This window comes from Corythoichthys intestinalis, chromosome 19, assembly GCF_030265065.1.
Source record: "Corythoichthys intestinalis isolate RoL2023-P3 chromosome 19, ASM3026506v1, whole genome shotgun sequence".
NCBI lineage: Eukaryota > Metazoa > Chordata > Actinopteri > Syngnathiformes > Syngnathidae > Corythoichthys > Corythoichthys intestinalis.
The window spans coordinates 29246810-29270809 of record NC_080413.1 but is presented as its reverse complement, the minus strand read 5'-3'; the positions used below and the strand labels follow the sequence as shown (position 1 = coordinate 29270809).

The window sequence follows — 24000 nt, the reverse complement described above, 5'->3', positions numbered from 1 at the left end:
TCGCCAACAACAACAAAATGTTAAAAAGTAAAAATCTCTACCGCACTATCTCACTGTCATGTCAGCCACGTGGTGCGTTCAGGTACAGCACACAAAATACGTCCGCCACATTGGAACCCGATTTGTTACATTATTCCAGGAATTATTGTTTTTATACGGTATTATGATTTATATTTATAAACAATTTGTTTTGCTATGTGTAATGGCCATTTGTAATAGTACCAGCAGTATTTATTAGAATTTAATGTAGGTTTTCAGGCTATGGAACAAATTAATAAAATTATAATGTATTCTTATGGGAAAATCATGCTGGACATTTGACCATTTCGACTAACAAACAAGGTCCTGGAACGAATTAATGTCGTATGTAGAAGTACCACTGTATTTGCATTTGTTAGCATTATTGTATTGGGTTGATTTCACGCACAATTTGAAATCTGGAAGGAGTAATAAATGGACACTGAGATACTTATAAAGGAAAAATGATGTAATTATTATGGCAATAAATTCTAAACAAATTATAATTTTTAAAAATGTGTGTACTAACTCATGTTTTAAAAATGAAATATATTTGTAAAGTCGTCATTTTAAACAAAATTTGTAACATTACAAAAAACAAGTACTTTGTTAAGGTTGTGATATCTGATATAGCAATTACTGTAGTTTTGTCACAAGAAAAAAGGTATATTTCTAGAAATATAACTTCATAAGAGCAGTCGTTTTTAGTTCAAGATTACAAGAATACTCAAAGAAATTAATCTCTTATGTCCCAACTCTAAATATTCCACAGAATAAAACACCACTATACAGTGAGGAGCAGAAGTATTTGCCACCCTTGTGATTTGGCAAGTTCACCCACTTAGAAAAGTAGATAGGTAGAAGTCTGAAATTTCAATCATAGATGAATTTCCACTCATCGAGACAGAATCACACACACACAAAAAAAAATCCAGAAATCACATTGTATGATTTTTAAAAAATAATTTATTTGTAATTTACTGGGGTTCATAACTATTTGTACCCCTGAATGATGCAGAGGGGTTATGGGAGAAAGTCATGTGGTCAGATGAGACCAAAGTAGAACTTTTTGGTGCAAAGTTTGCTTGTCGTGTGTGGAGGAAAAAGAAGGATGATTACAGTCCCAAGAACACCATACCCACTGTGAAGTATGGGGGTGGAAACCTTATGCTTCGGGGCTGCTTTTTGGCAAAGGGAATGGTGAAATGTATCGTCAGATTTTGAGCCACAACCTCCTTCCCTCATTTAGAGACTTGAGGATGAGTCGTGGCTGGATCTTCCAACATGACAATGATCAGAAGCACACAGCCACAAAGGTGACCAAGGAGTGGCTGCGTAAAAAACATATAGAGGTTCTGGAGTTGCCTAGTAAATCTCTAGACCTCAATCCAATAGAAAATCTTTGGATGGAGCTGAAACTTCATGTTTCTCAACGACAGCCCTGAAATCTGACGGATCGAGAGAAGATTTCTGTGGAGGAATGAGCCAAAATCTCTGTTTCCATAAGAGAAAACCTGGTGAAGAACTGCAGAAAGAGTCTGACCTCTGTAATTGCAAACAAAGGCTTCTGCACTAAATCTGGTTTCCTCAGCGGTACAAATACTTATGAACCCCAAACCTAAATTTCAAATAAATTATTTAAAAATCATAAAATGTGAGTTCCGGGTTTATTTTTAGAATATGTCTACATAAGTGGAAATGTATCTATGATTGAAATTTCAGACCTCTATCCATTTTCTATGTGGGTGAACTTGCAAAATCACAAGGGGCGCAAATACTTCTGCTCCTAACTGTAAGTGACACAGTGACAGAATATATTGTCACTAAATATGTGGATAAATGCAATCGTTACAGATCATTTGAATCAAAATCTGAATTTACGCAAATTATTTGCGAAAATATCTTTAATTCATAACATAAATATACCGAATTTAATTATACATGCACATGCAAGTATCAGTAAATTTCTTGTGTTCAATGCCGGCCACGTTCTGTCTCAATAACAAGGCCTCACAGTTGAAGAGATGAAGTCAAAGTCATACTTCAGTGACACTTGATATTGTCCACCAATTGGAACCGTAAAATCCTCACAGCTGAAATCGTGAAAACAGCTGAAATTGGAATGAAAAACCTCGCCAGCTTTCTGTTAAATATTCAAACAGATCCGTCGGTAAACACTCCAAGGCCTCGCCATCTCGTCCTCTGAGCGCTCCGGCTGGTGTTTAGCTCACGTCTCCAGGATCTGGTTCTCTTCAAGGTCTGTCTTCAGGCCGACCACCGGATGGAATGTGCACTCTGAGTACTTCTTCAGGTTAATAGTTGCATTTTTCTTGCCTGGAATTCTTACTTTTCTGAGCTTGCCTTTGTCTTTTCGGACTTGTGATGTCCCACTGCTACCTTTGGAGGAAACTGTTTGACCCCTGAACAATTGCGCTTGCCGCTGACACAAACCAATTTTACTGAGGAGAATGAACACATCCCCTCTGAAGGCTTTGGTGAAGATAGCGTAAAGAAATGGGTTGGCACACGAGTTGAGCGGGTAGAAGAGCACCAATAATATCTTTGAGTTGGAGACTGTGATGAGAGGCTGGTCCAACACTGCTGACATTGCATAGAAGGAAATTGGTGCCATGCAGAGAAAGTCGGTAAAGATGAGGACTGCCATGCGTTTCGCTATGTTGGTATCTTTAGATCCGGAGCGGTATTGAGGATTGTGCACAGTGCAGTAGATCTTGACATAGCAAGCGCAGATAACAAGGAAGGCAATGACATTGAGGACCAGCACAGAGATGACGTAGACCAGAGCCTCAGTGGTTTGGATGTCCATTGGGAGACAGATACTGACCTTCTGGTAGCTGCTAACACCTACATTTGGGAGCAGCGCCAGCAGTAGGCAGAAGATCCAACCGCCCAGCATCACCGCAGCCGCATGATGAAGATGCAGCTTACGATCCAACCGCATTGCAAATGTGATGGCGTACCACCTCTCCAGCGTGATCACTGTCAATGTGTAGACAGACAGCTCACTGGCAAACACGGTGAAAAACCCAGCAAGGGCGCAGCCGGGGCCCGTCTGCCAGTCAATGGCATGGTTAAAGTACTCAGCTCGGGTATGTAGGTCCACCGAGGCAATGAGGAGTAGGTAAATCCCCATACAGAGATCGGCGAAGGCCAGGTGGCACATGAGGAAACGAGACACGGAAAGTTTGTAGTGGCTAGTGAGCAGCACTAGGAGCACCACCACATTCCCCAAAATTGCCAGAAGGCTTACAAACCACACGGACACCCTCAGGAAGGCAAAGCCCATGATGTCCTCACATGGGTTGAACTCATCAGGCACTGGCGCACATATAACCTCCTCCCCCTCATCACACACCAGATAATCATATCGATTATCAAAGTCTTGACTGGTGTCCTCTTGAGGGTTAATGAGGGTCTCTCCAAATCCCACATCCTCATCTGGATGGCCCCCAAAGTAAGCATGGTAGTACAAGCTGCCATGGAAGACACCCCTTTGATCACCATCGTTTGGTTCTTCTGGGATGTCTTCTATCACATCTTGAAGGGAGGGCGTGTGAAAGGGTGCCACCGAACGCTTGCGGTGTTGTTCATAGAGCGCTGTCAGGTTGCAGATGATGTACTCCATAAAGCTGAAAAACAGAACACCTCATTGATACATGAATGTCAAATATTCGATAATGATTGTCACATTTTCAAGTACTGTATTTTCAGCACTACTACACAACACAGTCACACCTTTTTTCCATAGTTTGCCTGGGGCTTTGACTTTGACTTGATTTCTTTTAAAACTAAGCTTTCAAAAGCTTCAAGAACAACTGAGTTTGAACCGAGTATTGAACACAAAGAGTGTCAAGACATACATATTGCAAGTTTATTTTATTGCCGACACTGCGTTTCAGGGTCATCAACATGTTTTACCCCCTCCCACAAAAGTCTAAACTAAAACTCCACCAATGTTGACAGCTCATAGCTGGCAACCAGCTATGGAGCAGAATACTTGGTCTTGCTTGCGCTACACCTGCCTTTTTCCAAAACTCAGCTAGGATAGCTTCCATATGACCCAAAAAAGAACAAGTGTTATAGAAAATGGAAGGATTCCTATTTTGAGAGTCATTTTAAAAGTGGCTTAGTCTTGGTCCAACAGAGAGAGAGACTAGTTATGACAGCAGTGTGAGACGTGAGACATGAGAGAGTTTATTCAGTAACAGCCAAGATCCACATTAAGTAAGTGCAGCTGCCCAACACACTTTAGTGTATTATCCAAATTACACAAAAAATACTGTTCTCTGATGCTCCTTTATATTGGGAAAGCATCACTATTTCTGCAGTTAATTTGACCAGTGTAAAACCAAGGATTATGTAGCTCACCCTCTTTTCTTTTTTAGATTTTTGAAGCCACAGCAATGGCTGGGATAGGTGAGGTTAGCTCTGGTGAGGTGCTTGAAGGTTTTGATAGGTGGTAATTTCTTGAGGGACCACACATTTTGGGCCTTCAGTTCTCTCAGGGACTCCATACCACTGGTGGGCAGGGACGTGATCCCTGTCTGGGATATGTCTCTGTGGGACAGAGAGAGGATAAACAGGTGGTGAAATGTGATTTTTTTTTTTGTGGTTTAGTGAATCAACATTTAGAATATTTAAACTCCTCTCACATTTATACTGACAGTCAGCAACAATGTGAGCTTCCTGTTGTTTCCTAATTGGCTATGATTCAATTTCACGTCAAAATAAGACTCGTTGAAGATCACTTACGTTAAGATTTGTCAACACAAATTTTCAACAGGTTTAACAATAACGATTGTCAACCTCGATACCTGACTCGCGCATATTCACAGACATACAGGGCAAAGGAAAGTATTTTAGATTATACTGACTTAGATGCTCAAATTCACTTAAATTCACATAAACACAGTCATGTGAAAAAATTAGCACGCCCCATTAAATATTGAGTTCTTTATTAAGAAATTTTCTCATATCAATGTCTGATCTTGTTTTTTTTTTCATCTCGGGAAAAGAAAGTGATTTAAATTACTTTTAAACAACAAAAATTAACATTGTTTTACCCATTAAACCAAATATATCAACAAAAATGCATATTCTGAGTAAAAAGTTTGGCTGAAATAACTTCAGTGAGACGCTTTTTGTAGCCATCCTCCAGTCTTTAACATTGGTCTGAAGAAAGTTGAGGGGTTTCTTGCATGTACAGCCCGTTTGAAGTCACCCTAAAGCATCTCAATGGAATTAAGATCTGCGCTTTGATACGGCCATTCCAGGACTTTCCATTTCTTTTCAGCCAGTCCTTGGTGGATTTACTGGTATTTTTTGGGCCATTGTCATGTTGCAGGGTCCAGTTTTGCTTTAGCTTTAATTTTTCACAGATGATCTCAAATGTTCCTCAAGCCCCCTCTGATACACGATAGAATTCATGGTGGGTTCTGTGATGGTGAGCTGGCCAGGTCCTGCTGTAGCAAAGCATACCCAAATCATTACACTTCCACCTCCATGCTTCACAGTTTGTATGAGGTTCTTTCGCTGGAATGCTGTATTGGGTTTACGCCAAAGATGTCCTCTGTTCTGTTGTCCAAATAATTCAATTTTGGACTCATCTGTCAAACGAACATTATTCCTGAAGTCTTGTTCTTTGTCTACATTCACGCTGGCAAACTTCAGTCTGGCCTTCGTGTTGTTCTTGGAGAGCAAAGGTTTCTTCCTTCCACACCTCCCATGAAGGTTAAACTTGTGTGAAATATGTTTATGATTGTAGAGGCATGTACTTTAACATCAACAGAAGCAAGAGCCTGCTGTAGGTCCCATGATGACATTTTAGGGTTTTTGTAGACTTCTTTTAGCATCTTGCGGTCTGCTCTCGGGATGGACTTGCTGGGACGGCCAGACCTGGGCATGTTGGCAGTTGTTTCAAATGTCCTCCAGACTCTAGACTATTTTCCGGAGAGTGGAATGGCTGATTTTATATTCTTTTGAGATCTTTTGAACTCCCTTACCCGACTCATAAGCGTCTGAAATCTTCTTTCTGAAGGCCTTCGACAGCTCCTTTGATCTCACCATGGTTTTCTCTCTCACTTCAACAGTCAGTCACTGTTGAAAGTATTCTACGTTGAGGGGTGGGGCAAACAAGATGGCTACAAAAAGGGTCTCACTGAAGTTAAGGGGTTAACTCTAGCTATTAGGTGGTAGGGTGTCCTAACTTTTTCTTCAGTTATAATATGCATTTTTGTTGATATATTTGGTTTAATGAGTAAAAACAATGTTATTTGTTGTTGTTTACCTGCAATTAAATTAATTTCTTTTCCAGAGATAAAGAAAAACAAGATCAAGCATTGACATATGAACATTTCTTAATAAAGAACTGAATATTTAATGGGGTGTCCTAATTTTTTTTATGTGACTGTATATAAAATGTGGGAAACTTACAGAAGCATTGGCCCGCTGATGACACCGTCAAAAGCGCTGTCGTCCATCTTGGTCAAATACTTATTCCTGTAAAGATCACTGTACAAGAAACAACATATACAAGTCTTTAACATTTGAGTGACAGCGGCAAGGAATACAATCCAACGGGTCATATCCATGCACATTTCTCATTTTATTTGAAATCAAACGGTTCTCGCTCAGACTGTAATTATTCAAATGACACAGTAGAGGACTACTTTAAAACACTGTACCCTCACCACACATCTCTCCGTTCTAATCAAGATAATAAAGCTGCAAGGAGTTGTGTTTGTGTTGGTCGGGTAGCGCTGGAATCACTTAACGCTTGACTGCAGATCACACGCCAACACAAACATCACCCATGTTCAAATTCTAGTCTCGCACCCACAGCTTAGTTAGGCTGTTGTGAAATGTCTGTAAAAATTACAACTGAACAGATGAAATAAGAGCCAATGACTTGAGAACTCTGTATTGAAATACTCTAAATGTGCAGAGTCCAGCAAGCATTTAAAAAACAAAATGCAGTAATTATGTTGATAATCGATCCTAGAGATGGCCACAAAGAATCCAATGTCCCTTGTTGGAACTTTTAATACTTCTTCCTCTTACCCAATTTGGATGAATATTTTCCCATGAAAACTTGAGCAGGCTAATCAAAAGCTTGGCTAAATCCCATTTAGAGTACATATGAGAGGATCCATTTGCAGCAGAAAAATACACATGACACATGTCAGCAATAGTTTAATCCGACCAGTTGTGAGGTCTGAAAGTGCTGAGCAATGTTGTCAGAGAAACTGGGAGAAATTGTACTTAGTTGGTTGGAGGTGAGAAGTTTGAATACGTCTAATTTTCCAACGTTTATACATTTCCTTTCTAACTGTCGACTATTTAGTTCAACAAGCTTTGACATACACTTGATCCAGCTTGGTCCCATTGAATGCATGATGTTGGATTTCCCTGAAGCCATTCCCATACAGCATCCTGAAAGACAAAAATACTGTATCTTCATTTTATAAAATGAATAACATTGTTTAAATCACTCCCTCGTGTTGTAACACTGTATCTGATGTACATTTCACCGTGACGTCTTGTCTATCTGTGCAATTTTGTGGTTTAAATTTCCTATAAATGCCGTTCGGTGTATTTAATTTAAAATCCCCTCATGCTCTAACCACATGTTCATGAATGCCTGTTGTGTTTGTGTGTTAGTACAGTGTTCATTGTATGAACATGTTTTTCAAGTGAGCTCATTATGATCTGTCTGCACCTCTTCTATTAGAGGTTATTATTTTTCTTATTAAAAGGCAATGTGGTCTAGGTTTTAATATGGATTTAATTAGATTCCGAATATTTATGGAGCAGTCTATTCCTTTACTGGGATTGCTTTTTTTGTGTGTGTCGTGGCTAATAATCTTTTAATCAGCTGGCCCGTCTTAGAATGTTAAGCATGTTGTGATTTTTGTTTCGATGCATTGTGGATAACTTGGAACACAATATAACATAATAATGGCTGTAATAGGGAAAAAAAACATGGAAATGTAAAGCTAATGCGTGACTGTAGAAGGGATCATTTACTTTCAAATTATAATTTCATAAAAGTAAGTAGAGGGGTCATCTACAGTATTTATGACTGTACTGCCCATAGGTGGAGTTTAGGGGGGGGTGCTGGCGGTCTGGGCTCCCCAGGGGCCTGGTTTGCTGGGATAAAGTGGCCTGGTAAGATGATGTAATACAGTGTCAAAGGGGCTATTTACATGGTGACGCTCCCAGAATACGGCACATTTCATGCTTGCATTTAACGTAATTTCCGGACTATAAACGTATACTTTTTTTCTTCATTTTCAATCCTGTGGCTTATAGTCCAGTGCATCTTATTTGTTGATTTATTTTGGTTAATAGGTAGCAGTTTATTTGACAGCTGCGTCATAAAACTGTCATAAGACCTTCATAATTATGACATGACACTATCATGGGCATTAATGAAGGCTTATGGTAGATATCATTCAGTGTCAAAGTGGTAAACGATGTCACTAACTCCATTTATGTCCAGCTCGGATCTTTTACATCCATTCAAAAGTGAAATAGTTTGACGAATTACACAAACTGGCATCCGTCCTAAGCATTCAGTAATCCTCATAGCAGTGTCATGTCATAATTATGACAGTCATATGATGCCACTGTCAATTTAAGTGTTAAAAAATACCATACCTAGCAATTAATGAAACAACTGGAAAAGTAACTGAAGAAATAATTAGCACAAAATATGAACTTGATTATATACATCTGTAGCACTGCAATGCATACTAGGAGACATGCTGGACAACAACAGTGTTGACAGCAGGTGGCAGCAGACGTTCACTGTCTCCCCCAAGGGAGCAGTGATGGCCAAATGAAGCTTCAGCTTTTCAGCCAATTGGTTCAAAGCTTCATGGTGGTTCGTTTGGTCTTATGACAGTATTATGATGCTGCTGTCAAATAATTTGTTACCGGTTAATATCTTCTGGTGTAAATATCCCATAATACAGTGAGGACAGCTGCGGCTTATAGTCCAGTGCGGCTTATCTATGGAAAAAAATGCCATTTTCATGCCAAATTTGATGGGTGACAGCTTATAGGTGCCCCTTATAGTGCGAAAATTACGGTACATGGTTCCGTCTCCAATCTAACAATGTTGCAATTCCGCGTGAAAACGATGTGGTAATCATGCCAGGCGCTAGAGGGCAGTGCAGTTTTACAAGTCTCGTCTGGGGCTCCTCAGAGGCATTTATATGGTTCCGTGTCCATTTGAACAATGTCGCAATTCCTCATGAAAACGATGTAGTTTTCATGCTTGGGCCTAGGAGGCATTGCGGTTTTACAAGGCGACAGCCAATGATGCACTTCCTTGACACCAACAACCTCCTCAGTGCGGAAGACAACCTACCCGCCCACTCGAAGCAATAGCGTGTGCGCGTTTTTGTCTTTGGCTTCAAAAGGCACAAAAACGCGAACATGAAATAAATTAAAAATATTATATATATTAAAATATTATTTTAAAAAATTAATTAAAGCCGACGTGCCACCATATTTGCTGTTTTGAATGATTAGTAGCAGCGACTGGGTATATGCCCAAAGTGATGTGTGTGAGAGCGTTCCATTCATATGGTTGCGAAGCAATCCCCACAATCGATTCGTTCAGCTTTGGAGGCAAATCAAAAGTTTGCATCTTCGCCTGCGGCTTTCGCCGTCACCGTGTAAAGCTAAGGCCATTTCGCAACACAATTGTTGCGTCTTGGTGTCGCAACGTCACCATGTAAACGGCCCCTATGTGTTTAGATACTTATTACAGCCCCTCGTCGAACAGTCCTCCTTTGGGGGCCCTTTTATACTCATCACACCCGGGATCTGTTCGTATTTGTTCTACCACTGGGACTGCCCAATTTAAATTTTGAAATTACAATATTAACCACAAGACTGCTGTAATTATTGTTTTTCCTTTGAATATTTAATACAAGATCTCTTATACTTGTTCTTGCTATACCGTAATTTTCGGATTCTAAAACGCTACTTCTTTCCTTCATTTTGAATCCTGCGGCTTTTTTGTTGTTTGGGTTAATAAGTATCACTTTATTTGACAGTGGTGTCATAAGACTGTCACAAGGCCATCATAATTATGACATGACACCGTCATGTGTATAACTGAATGCTTCTGACAGATGTCATTAAATGTCATCCAGCAAATTATGTCACTAACTTTATGTCCAGCTTGAATCTTTTACATCCATTCAAAAGTGAGATAATTTGCCGGATAACTCTAAATGGCATCTGTTATAAGCATTCATTAATGCTCATGACAGTGTCATGTCATAATTATTTTTGTCTAATAACAGTTATATTGCGTCACTGTCAAATAAAGTGTTACCAAATACCATAACTAGCAATTAATGAAACAATTGGAACAGTAACTGAAGAAATAATTAGCACAGAACATGAATTTTGATTGTTATTTACATCAGCTTCTTAGAGCAATGAAGCTTTGCAGCCAATTGGTTCAAAGCTTCATGAGGGTTCATTTGGTCTTATGACAGCCGTATAATGCTGATGATGTCAAATAAAGTGTTACCGGTTAATATCTTTTGGCGTAAATATCCGATAATACAGTGAGGACAGCTGCGACTTATAGTCTAGTGCGGCTTACAGGGTGACCCAAAAAAAAGTTTACACTGCCATAATACAACTTAAATGCCATGTTTATTCATCTTAGAATTAGAATTGAATCACAAATTATACATTATTGTAAAGAACATGTACAGTACACTCTATTTTTCAATGTGTCCTCCCTTAAGTGTCACAACAGCCTCCAGGCGCCTGCGGAACGCTTGACAGGTCTTCTTTATGTAGAATGCTGTCATCTTTTCCCAAGATCTAACAATGGACCTCTCCAAGGCTGCCACAGAAGTTTGTGGCTTCTTACAGGCACTGTCCTCCACAGTTGCCCATATGCTATAATCCAGGGGATTGAGATCTGGACTCTGGGGTGGCCACATATCACCTTGTCAATCAATTTTTTGGTCCGCACAGATCTTCACTTCCAGACCCAGGTTCTCGTGAGGCTGTTCCAGTATCTTTCAGCTTCTTTTTAACTTTGTAGACTGCACATCTGGATATTCTCAGATTTGCTGCAATCTAAGTAGGTGTCAGACCGGCACGCAGCAATTCAGGTACAGCTAAAGTTTTCTTCATTTTCAGCAGAAGCACAGGAATTGTAGAGACGAGAGATTATCAGCTGCATTGAGTGACCTTAATGTATCACTTAACCATGACAACCTATTTAGATATGTTTCAATGGCTTTTAAACAAGCAGTCAACTGAGTGTAAACTTTTTTTTGGGTCACCCTGTATCTATGCGCAAATGCCGTTTCCATGCCAAATTTGAAGGGGGGGGGGGGGGGGCTTACAGTAAGGTGCACCTTATAGTGCAAAAATTACAGTGCTTATTTAGTCCAAAAACTCAGGCATCTCACTTTTTTTTAATTGACAACCTTTTCTGAATTCCCATAAACCTTTTTTCTCACTGTCAAATATCACTGTTTGTCTGCTACTGTATATGATACATTTAACTGAAATTGCTGATCAATTCAACCGAGGATTTATAAAGGAAAGTATTGAAAACCAGCCCTGCAAGCAGGACTCAACGGGGCCTCGGGAGTCCTGTGTCGATTTCTCCAATTTCTTTTAGGTGATTTTTTTTGGGGTCATTAGTTTTTTTTTTTCCCTTCCAGGAGGAGTCGGTCTCGTAAAAAAGGCCATTTCCTGTTCCCGGCAGGGGGCGCCAGGCCTAATGGGTGGTATTTCCATGAAGTCTAGTTCAGGCTGGGATACATTACGTATTTGACAAATATGAAAAAGATTGAACGTTGTATGGGGTTTTTTAGTCATTTTCTGAATTTGGTGTTTTGTCAAAAAAATGTCTGACTTTGACACCCCATCGACTTTGACACGATGAAAAATACATCGTATCTTTTTTTTCTCCTACAGATGAAGTAGCAGAGTGTGAAACAACAGCCTTAATGAGTCAAAGAAGTTCTTAACTGCTGCAATCAGATGAACCAATTTATCCCTAATATATTTCATTGAAAAGTATATAGTATTTTTTTCTCCCACAGAAAAAGTATTTTTATCCCTAATATATTTCATTGAAAAGTACGTATTTTTTTCTCCCACAGAAGAAGTAGCAGAGTGTGAACCGTAAACCCTAACCCTAAACCCTAAGTCCTAACCGTAACCCTAACCCAACACAAAAAAAAAAAAAACGCCCTGCACAGGTCAGGCCCGTGAATGAAAACTTACCATTTTGATTTGTGCAAATTTTGGTGAGTTTTCGAGCATGTTCAGAACTTCAAATTGGCCATTTTCATTTGCCCTGAAGAAACCCTAACCCTAAACCCTAACCCTAATCCCCAAATAAGCCCAACTTTGGTACTCCGCCCAGGTCAGTCCCGTGAATGACAACTCACCATTTTGATAACCTAACATTTCATATGTCTCATGAAGAGTCTCACCAATTTTGAGGAGGATCCAACTAACTGCCTCGGCACAATGGTCTGAAATGTGCACCCTGGTTTTTGACAAAAATGGTGCGTTTTCTAGCATGTTAAGACCTCCAAATGGGCCATTTTCATTTGCCATGAAAAAAGAATAATAATAATCCTTTGCAGAACAATAGGGCCTTCGCACCTATTGGTGCTCGGGCCCTAATTATCAGGGTTGCCAAAACTATACGTTGTAATCGAAATCCTTCAAAAACAAAATGACAAAACATACATGGAAAAATATTTGTGCATATATTTGTCATGCTAATGTCTCACACTGTCAGTACATCACTGGTGATGCCACGGAAGGAGTCAGGTGGGATGACAGAAATGTGTGGCTGATCTACAATTTCCCTGCAAAGACAGAAAACAGAGAGAACATTAAGTGTTGTTGTAAACATACTGTCTCCTCTTCACTGGAAAGTGGCACTGGTGTGGCCTTGATGGAAGATTGATGTCTCCTCACTTCATACTCTATAGCTGGAAAATAAAATTGGGTAGAGAAGTTGATTGAAGGCATGACTCAATGGCAGAAAACCACACGCATTTGATGACTCACACCATCTCAAGAACATGCACTCCTAACAAGTGCAAACTACATAAGTGCTTGTGTAGCATTTTTCTCTGTACACTTGAATTAATGCCGCTTGAGAGCTCTGATGATACTCAATTTTGTTTGGAAATTGACCAAAGCTGCCACTCGAAGCAGGAAGTCACTAATTTGTCTGCAAGTCTGTTCCTAATTGTCTTGTCACATTGAGAATATGTCAGACAGAAAAGAAATGAGCCACTGTGATGGGATTCTGAGTCATGTCAGGCCTGCAGCTTCGACATGGATAACACGAGCATAAAACCAAGCCTCTGTACAAAATTCAAAGCTTTGCAAAAGAAATGTTAGTAGTACTTTAGTGAAGTAATAAAAATAAGACAGATACAGGGTATTTGAAGGCTGATGACTTAAAGATGAACAAATTGTTTTAGAAATATTAATAAAAAAAATATTGCCCCATTCTAAAAGATCTAGTGTGAATCTCGACTATTTAAATCAAATTCACATTTAGGATGCCAGATATGCCTATAGTCTTAATAATCAGGTTTGTTTGTATTTTTTTCCTCAAACTACTGTATAACAAAGAAATATTTCTTGAAAGACTATATTCAAATGAAATGTTTTGCACATGCCAAACTTGAGTTTGACCTGTTGAGGCATTTTAACCAATCAACATATTTATTAGAGAATTAGAATGAATGACAAATGTCCATGGTGGGTTAGTGGTTAGCACGTACGCCTCACAGTTCTGAGATCAAGGGTTTAATCCCGGGCTCCAACCTTGCTATGTGGAGTTTGCATGTTTTCTCTGGGTACTCTGATTTCCTCCCACATTCCCAAAAGATGCATGGTAGGCTAACTGGCACACTCCAAGTTGTCCCTAGGTATGAGTGTAGGTATGAAATCCTGGATCCACCCTGGATCCCCAGTGTTGACGATGGCTCCTTTGCTGAGCTGCGGGAGGAGGGATGCGCTGCGCCCCTCCGCTAACCGTACCTCCCCGGGCTGGCTGGGTGGGGGTCGTGGCTCTGGGTTGGCACCTTGGTGTCTCCGCTCGTCTGCATGGCTGCGCGGGTTTGGCAGGGCTCGTGTGCGGCTGGATGTGATTGGGCGCGCTCGGGTGGGGGGTCCCGGTGCCGGGACTGGCGGTGGGGCGGCGTAGGATCGGTTGCCAACGGGCTTACACTCACAAGGGATTCACACGATTACTGGGTTCTAGATCACAGAGCTGATTTGTGTACACTCTACCCCTCCCAATCACTTAGCTTAAAGACTTCTCCACCCCCCTCCCCTTCTCTCCCGGGTCAACAGGCCCCGCACATGGTGTCAACCGGAAATACATCTAGCTGACGATACCACCAACATATTGAGTTAGTGTAGGCGTTCAATGTATTTCTTGTTGTTGTGTGTGTTTCTTTTTGTCCTTTTCATGTGTTTCTTTTCTTCTGTCCCCCCATAACCCCTTCCTGTTCGCTGTTCTGTCATAATAAGAGAGATATGTTGAACGATCACAATGGGAGTAAGTCATATTCTCAATGTGAAACATTAAAACTGTTTAGACCAACCGGACACTTCGACTTCCATTCTCCGCGTCAAACAGCTGAACAGGACAGGTTTAAAAAAAAAAAAAAAAGTGTTTTGTAGACAAGCAGTAGTATTTTACAGTCTATCCTTTGACTTACTGGAAGCCAGTGTAACGATTTCATAACCGGTGTAATATGGTCCAGTTTCCTTGTAACTGTGAGGATTCTTCAGCAGCATACTGTACTAGCTGCCGCTTCCTGACTGATTTTTTAATTAAGACCTGTAAATTTACCGTTGTAATAGTCCAATCTACTAAAAACTAATGCATGAAAAAGTTTTTCCATGTCTTGTTTGGACCGAAGCCCCTTAATTCTGGCTATATTTTTAGGTGGTAATAGGCAGACCTAGTGACAAACTTTAGTTGGCTGTCAAATTTTAGGTATAAGTCAATAATAAGGTGCGTGCTAATCTTTGACCTTTACTTTTTTTTTTTTTTTTTGTGGCCCTAAAATGATCACCTCAGTCTTCCCCACATTTAGCTGGAAAAAAGTCTAGCACATCCATTCATTGATTTGATGAATGCATTTACTCAAGGAGAGTAAGGGACTATAATCATGTGGGGACACTGAAATGTAGAGAGAAAATTGAATTTTTTCACCCTTCAGCACTATTCACCAAACAAGAAAAAAAAACATTTAACAGTATGACCAACATGACACTAAATATAGTTTAAATGTTATGATGAATATAACAAATAACCACCATCTCTACAACCAAAGAGGCAGACAGGAAAGTTCTTATTGTGAGAGTTTGACATTGAAAAATGAGAAGGTAACCACCATTCCGTACACACACATTCACCCCCACCTCGCATGGACATACACACAATTACATGGCTCAAATTAGTGAAAAAACTCACAGGATGAAATTGTCATTTGAGTGGATGTTGCCCAATTCAGGAAAGATGTTAAGTCCCGTATTGAAAATCCCCCTGTCAAACAAAGACAAATGGTTGAAGAAATTAAATTCATTCTTTCAGGATACCATACAAATTAATTTAATGTATTACTAATATATTGGTACTGCATATATACTTTATAAGCTGGAGCCTCCTAAAATTCAGGCATCAATTGAAACGGCGAGAGTAAATTTTCAGTTTTAAATTAACTTTTGTTATTATCATTCACAATTTCAATGTGGATGTCAGATCTGAGCTTCAAGCAAAATATACCGTACAGTAATTTTAGCTTAAAACAACAACCAATGTCATGCTGCAATTGCTTATAATAAGGGAAATGGCATATTGCTTTTTATTATTGTGCCTTTTCAGATCCACGTCTTGCCTGACTGACTTTTGATTAACTTTCTAGATATGGGTATATTTACTGCTGTTTATCTGTAGGTCAAATGTTAAATGGCGCAAAATAAGAAAAGCCATATAAAAATATATTGTGCTAAGTTTTTAATTATTTGTGAAAGTACCTTTTTTGATAGACTTCATAATGATATTGACGGGTCAGATTCGACCTTCACTGCGCCACGCCTTTAAGTAGGGGGCCATCCCACGATCCGCTTCAGTTATTCGCAGTCGGTCGCAGCAACACATTTTCGTTTTTTCACAAGAATTTTTAACGTAAAAATCTCGGCAACACTTTATAATAACTATCCGTTTTACTAGTTAATAGATCATTAGTAAAATGTTGATAAATGATTTATTGTTGATTTGTGAAGTATTTGTTAACAGTTTGTTAAGCATTTACAGGGTGTTCCAATATGGTTGACCCCATTCTAAATGCCCATGCTAGTTGATGGATCTTAATAAAACTATATACACTTTATGTTGAAGGTCATAAGTTTTGTTGGTTAAATATACAAAGAAAAGTACAAATATTTGTTGGTTCTATGGCAGATTTTCATAAATGTGCAACATGAGCGCTGTCTGCAAAATGCCTTTTCAAAATGCCTTTTCTTTTGAAGTGAACGGCATTTCTTAACCTGAAAAGATAGAAATGCCAAACGTTACACACAAAAACTTCAAACGTTTCTACACAAACTGTGTTTCAGGTTAAGAACACCCTGTAAATCCTTAACAACCTGTTAACAAATACTTTACAAATCAAAAATAAATCATTTATCAACAGTGTACTAATGATCTATTAACTAGTAAAACGGATAGTTATTATAAAGTGTTACCAAAATGTCTTTGTTGTAAGGCTGCCGCCACATCGTCTAACAGACTAGCATCATTCTTCGACATAGTTACATAAAAAAATGCGAACTGCCCGTTTGTTTGCTCTTTTAACAAAGAATCGAGACTGTTTTACGTTCATATTTATAAAGAATTTGGGGATTTAAGCATTTATTCAAAAGAATTTTCACCAGAAAAGCTCTGTTTACATATGGCGGCAGCCACTTTGAGAGACTAGCATCGTACTTCGACATATTTACGTCAAATAAATAGTGACTGCACTTTTTTTTGCTTTTAACCAAGAATGGAGACTGTTTTACATCCATATCTATAAGGAATTCGGGTATTAAAGCATTTATTCACAAGAATTTTCACTGGAAAAGCTCTGTTTACATAAGGCGCCCACCACATTGACGAACAGACTAGCATCGTACTTACGTAAAATAAATACTAACTTCACGTTTTTTTCCTTTTAACCAAGAATCGAGACTGTTGTGCGTATATATCTATAAATAATTCAGGCATTTAAGCATTTACTCACAAGAATTTTCAACGAAAAAAGCTCTTTGTGTTTCCACTCGGTCAGCTTTGACGGCCACGCAAACGATGCAGACCCCCTATTAATCGGCCCCGTGTCCCGTTAATATTATTATGAAGTCTATGCTTTTCTTTAAGAGGTCAAATAAATGCCGTGGTCCATTAAACAAAGTTGAATTCCTCTTATATTTTCTCAACAATTAATACATACAGTGGGGCAAATAAGTATTTAGTCAACCATCAATTGTGCAAGTTCTCCTACTTGAAAAGATTACAGAGGCCTGTAATTGTCAACATGGGTAAACCTCAACCATGAGAGACAGACTGTGGAAAAAAAAAACAGAAAATAACATTGTTTGATTTTTAAGGAATATGTTTCCAAATTACAGTGGAAAATAAGTATTTGGTCACCTACAAACAAGCAAGATTTCTGGCTGTCAAAGTGGTCTAACTTCTTCTAACGAGGTCTAACGAGGCTCCACTCGTTACATGTATTAATGGCACCTGTTTTAACTCATTATCGGTATAAAAGACACCTGTCCACAACCTCAGTCAGTCACACCCCAAACACCACTATGGCCAAGACCAAAGAGCTGTCGAAGGACACCAGAGACAAAATTGTAGACCTGCACCAGGCTGGGAAGACTGAATCTGCAATAGGTAAAATGCTTGGTGTAAAGAAACTGTGAGACCAATTATCAAAAAATGGAAGACAGACAAGACCACTGATAATCTCCCTCGATCTGGGGCTCCATGCAAGATCTCACCCCGTGGCGTCAAAATGATGATAAGAACGGTGAGCAAAAATCCCAGAACCACACGGAGGGACCTAGAGAATGACCTATGAGCTGGGACCACAGTAACAAAGGCTACTATCAGTAACACAATGCGCCGCCAGGGACTCATATCCTGCACTGCCAGACGTGTCCCCCTGCTGAAGAAAGTACACGTCCAGGCCCGTCTGCTGTTCGCTAGAGAGCATTTGGATAATCCAGAAGAGGACTGGGAGAATGGGTTATGATCAGATGAAACCAAAATAGAACTTTTTGGTAGAAACACAGGTTCTCGTGTTTGGAGGAGAAAGAATACTGAATTGCATCCGAAGAACACCATACCCACTGTGAAGCATGGGGGTGGAAACATCATGCTTTGGGGCTGTTTTTCTGCAAAGGGCCCAGGACAACTGATCTGTGTAAAGGAAAGAATGAATGGGGCCATGTATCAAGAGATTTTGAATGAAAATCTCCTTCCATCAGCAGGGGCATTGAAGATGAGACGTGGCTGGGTCTGTCAGCATGACAATGATCCCAAACACACAGCCAGGGCAACATAGGAATGGCTTCGTAAGAAGTATTTCAAGGTCCTGGAGTGGCCTGTCCCGTCTCCAGATCTCAACCCCATAGAAAATCTGTGGAGGGAGTTGAAAGTCCGTGTTGCCCAACAACAGCCCCAAAACATCACTGCTCTATAGGAGATCTGCATGGAGGAATGAGCCAAAATACCAGCAACAATAGCCACGTTTACATGCTGACTTTTATTCATACCGATTCAAATCATTCCGAATGGAAATTTCACATCAGCTGTTTACATGTCACTTCATCTATTCCGATCCAGCGTTTACATGTGACTGCCTTTATTCCGAAAGGACGTTTGACAACTGCCGTCTGACATGCGCAGATTAATCAAAACCAGTGTTGTTAATTTTACTTTAAAATAGTAATTAATTACAGTTGCAAATTACTTCTCCCAAAAAGTAATTACGTTAGTAACTCAGTTACCTGAATGTAAGAGTAATTAGTTACTTGGCAAAGTAACTAGTGATAATTTTTTTTTTCTCAAAAAACAAAACAAAAAACAAAACAAACAAACAAACAAAACAAAAAACATGTCACACAATGTGAAGTTTAAAGGATTTGGGGGACAATTGGCCCTAGCCCAAGTCTTTACCCTCCACTTAACTAGACACAAGGGTATTGCGATAACTAGCTAGTAACCTTTGCTAGGTGTGGAAGTCATTTAAAGTTGTGAATCAACCATTAAAGTTGTTAAAATTGCTCCCGTTATTGCATTAGTTCCCTTCTGTCTACTTTAAACATGTGTAAGTTTTAAAACTGTTTCATCATTTAAAGATAGATTTAAGTTAAGATTTTGCCGATTTAGAAGCATTTTAGATTTAAAAAAAAAAAAAAAAAAAAAGTTACTTAGGTTCGCTAGGAAGGATCTCTACATCAGGGCCTTCCTGAGAGGTCTACTGCTTTAAGATGGCGGCTGTTTACTAACGCATGTAGTCCTTAAAACATGTTGGCAATGCAGCTGTGTCAGTTTTGCATCTAGTTCTATAATATGATATCTACCGTGTCATGTGGGCGTAGTTTGTCGGCTATGGCTACAGTCAGGTATTATTGGAGCCACCTAGCATCGCGGTTGCAACAGCGTCTTCCCCACTGCTGCTCTGCTCTCGCCCCGTGAGTCCGTTTCTCTCAGACTGTTTTTTATTCAACCAACTTAGTAACGCATAGTAACGCACGCCTTTCCCACCTCAGTAACGGTAACGGCGTTGCCAAGATAAGAAAAGTAATTAATTAGATCACTCATTGCTGAAAAAAATAACGCCGTTAGTAACGCCGTTATTAACAACACTGATCAAAACAAAGCGTCACGTTGCAAAACATGGAGATCGATCGTCAGATCAGCTGCTGTTTTAACTTTTCGAGTGGAAACAAAACTTCAGAATGATACGCCGTTCATTTAAAAAGTTGTGTGGGTGCGCTGTGCGTGTGCTTGGAAGCCATGTTGCAAGTGACGTTACTTACGTCACCAAGTGACGTCACCACGTCAGTACGGAGCATGTGCAGAAAGAACGCCACCAGACACCATTCCGCTTCCCTGTTTACATGATATAATTTTACTTCTAATCGGTTTGGGAAAAGGAATATTCCACCCTTGTGAATCGGAATGAAATTCCATTCGGTTTGGGCCTGTTCATTCCGAATGCGGTGTTTATATGGAACACATTTATTCGGTTTGAACAAATATTCCGATTGTAATTGGAATATTTGGCTCCATGTAAACGTGGCAACTGTGTGAAAAGTTTGTGAAGAGTTACAGAAAACGTTTGGCCTCCATTATTGCCAACAAAGGGTACATAACAAAGTATTGAGATGAACTTTTGGTATTGACCAAATACTTATTTTCCACCGTGATTGGCAAATAAATAATTTAAAAATCAAACAATGTGATTTTCTGAGTTTTTTTCCATATTCCGTCTCTCATGGTTGAGGTTTACCCATGTTGACAATTACAGACCTCTCTAATATTTTCAACTGGGAGAACTTGCACAATTAGTGGTTGACTAAATACTTATTTGCCCCACTGTAGGAGTGAATGCTGAAAAAACAGTTTTGAATAGCACTGGACTTATGTGTTGTTGAAACCATTGTATTTATTATGCAGTAACGAGTACTCACAGATATTTCAGGTTTGGGAGATTCTTAAATGCTTCTGGGTCAATGTAAGTCAAATCCTTCGCATTTCGTATTTCTCTGTGAGAACAAAAAGACAATATTATATTGAAATTCACAAGATTACACACAAATCCAGAGACACTGAATTGAACATGTCTTTAAAACCTGCTGGAACAACTGACCACAGTGCAGGTCAGTAGGTAAGAGAAGGGAAATCGGGTGCCGAGAGCCAAAACCAAAAGTAGGAATGAAAAAAAAAAAAGTGTTTCATTAGTGTGTTTAGTTTACTCTAGTTCACCCCGGCAGGACAGAACAGTTATGTTATTTCTAAAGCCAAATGTGTCTTGGCCATATTCACATCCTGGCTAGCCTGGCTCCAGGCAGGCAGACTCAAATACTTCCTGATACTAAAAGCAGGGGGATGTACAGTATTAAGTTAGCCTTTTTTTATAACCTGATAAATTACAAACCATTGCCAGTCTGTGTTCTTATTTGCTTGAGTTGAAATTTTCTGCCTTGAGCTCTTTCCTTCAATTAAGATAAAATACAGTTGAACCTCGACTGACGAAATTAATTGGTTCTCAAAGTAGTTTCGTAACTTGAAAATTCTGTAAGTAGAGATGCGTTTTCCATGCAAATTCCCTAATCCATTCCAAACCCCCCAAAATTCAGATATATTTTATAATGCATAAAAATGCATCAAAACATGTAACAAATACAAGTTACAATTTGATTATTGCACACAAAAAACATAAAATCAGAGTTGTGCATAATGTAAAAAAAAACCAAGAATAAAAATTAATACACTCATGTAAAGATGTCGGAACGCGAGGGTTGACTGAAGAGTACGCTGGGATACACACATACACATACAGTAGAGGTCCCTCTTAGCCAATTGGATGCCAATAATGCTAGGCAATAGCCAATGGCAGAGCAGATATAAATATGTTAGGTTCAGTAAACTAGGAGCTGTGAGTAGCAGCCATACTGTATCTTTGCCTCTCGTATCCTGAAATTTCTTTCGTAACCAGAGGCAATATTATCCCTTTGAGTTATGTCTTAACCTGAAAATTCTGTATTCTAGAGACGTTCGTAAGTAATGGTACCACTGTACTATACCAGTGGTTACATTACATCACATTTGTTATTGCCAGCTGATGCCTTATGGTGGCCTTACACTACACGATAATTGGGCTATTTGACAAATATCAGTTCTTTTTAACAAAACAGCATGTCTAAAAGTTGACGATAATGATTGACGTCATGCAATTCAATCGATTAGATCAGATCATTCCTTAACCGATTTATGTATTGATCCATATCAATGGATTGTAATGATCAATTTCATGACAATACGATATGATATTGATTCTTTGGATGAAAACATAATTGCCAAAATGACAAAGTCTGCCGCGATTAGATTTGGTGAAAGGGCCTACAATTTATGCATCGATCCAGATCAATGGATCGTTACACCACTAGCAGAAGGGTTCGCCAGAATTTCAAAACAAATCACAATGTAATGTGGCAACCTGACCAGTGAAAGTGTTGTAGATTCTTACCCCTAAATCCCAGTATCTCTGTGTGCGCTGCGCTCCGCTGCGTTCCGAACGACGCAACAAATACATTTGTACTTGAATCAATACGAGGTGGTCTGCATAATCCGATCAGTATCTGCTTGAGTCCGTCCTATCCGGTCCGTCAAAACTAAAATACGTATGAGGTCTATTTTCTGGTCTGTCAACCTGCGGCCGGATCAAGTCCTGTCGTTTAGCACGCACCAAACAGCATATATAACAGCAGCAATATCTTGTCTTTCAAAGTAAATTATGTTTATAAAAACATTATGCGTCATAGTTTTACTGTATTTTATTGAAATTTACACAAAACTAAATGTATATAGGTCATTTTCATGTGACGTACACTGCTTGTGTGTCTTCAAACAATAAAATATATTTTAACATGACTAAAAGAAATGATATTCTTCCTAAAACCGTAGACTTTACTATCATTTGATGGGAAACAGGGTGGAAGGGTGCTCTGTAGGGGGCCAAATTTCAAAAACTTAATTGAAATATTTTCAAAACCAAACCCGCTCTTGACCTAAAACCAAAACAGACACCTCCCTTAGGCATATATGAGTAGTATGTAGAATATGAGTAAGTTTTTGCCCGAAATAGCGACCTAAATTTTTTAAATTTAGTATTTATTAAAGTTTTCAACAGCTAATAAATCACTCATTTTTCACATTAGAAACGTAATACTAGAGGAAAGCATGCAGAATCATCTAAATTTTACTCCAGAAAAGCAAATTTTGCATTTTTCTATTTATAAGAACAATTTGTTTAGGTTGAATTCCGTTGTCACTATTGTCTCAGCACGTCTTGCCGGGTCTCTGGCCCTTGTCGTTTTTAGATTGATATGTTACATAAAATAAAACACGTAAAAGCCCAATTTTTTTTCGTGTATCTAAACGACGAGTTTCTTGTTAAGAAAAACAGGCAGTTGGCCGAATATTACCTGATTATTTGAATGTATTATTGTATTATTATTTTGTATTATGTATTATTGTGCATGGATGCAAAATCCAACATGGCGGCCATCACAAAACAAAGAACTTTTTGAGTTGAAAACTCTTGTAAACAAATGCGTAAATCCCCGAATTTCAATAAATATGAACGTAAAACAGTTAATAGCTACATGGATTCTTGGTTAAAAACATAAAATAAAAAAATAAAAAAACGGGCATTTATCAATCATTTTATGTAAATATTTCAAGTTAAACTCTCGCATTTCACTGTTTTCACAGTGTTTCAAAGTGTGTGCATGGTGCGCAAAATAATAATAATTACCTTGAATCATCAACCAAATCACTCGAGACATTCCTACCTGCTTGTATGCACTAAAACCTTCGTCCTGTTTTCGTTTCCACCTAAATCCGGCGTAAGAACGTAGCATGTGTTTGAGTTTATTGCAGTGAAAGCTTCTATAAAGATCTGCCCGGCCCGGCCCCCTACAGGAAACTGTGGTGTAATGAATGTAGGAGCTGTCTTGTCAACTGATAGTGATGCTAAAATGTTATGCTAAAACTACTGCAGCATGACCAGGAATACTGTCGGCGCCGCAATGATGCGTCTGCATGACCCTCCTATTGGTGCATTTGATGCTTAAATGTGA

General features: G+C 39.1%; 1 protein-coding gene across 1 annotated transcript in view; it reads right to left on the bottom strand.

Annotated features, from left to right (window-relative positions):
- Positions 1-2005: 2005 nt before the first annotated feature.
- tshr (thyroid stimulating hormone receptor) overlaps positions 2006-24000 on the bottom strand; it is a 43367-nt gene continuing 21372 nt past the window's right edge. Inside the window, exons 4-10 of the mRNA XM_057823293.1 lie at positions 20827-20901; positions 15554-15625; positions 12837-12914; positions 7402-7470; positions 6472-6549; positions 4408-4596; positions 2006-3668 (exon numbers count right to left, since the gene is read on the bottom strand). Coding sequence (XP_057679276.1) covers positions 2246-3668; positions 4408-4596; positions 6472-6549; positions 7402-7470; positions 12837-12914; positions 15554-15625; positions 20827-20901 — 1984 coding nt within the window. The 3' untranslated portion in view covers positions 2006-2245. The remainder of the gene's footprint in view (positions 3669-4407; positions 4597-6471; positions 6550-7401; positions 7471-12836; positions 12915-15553; positions 15626-20826; positions 20902-24000) is intronic.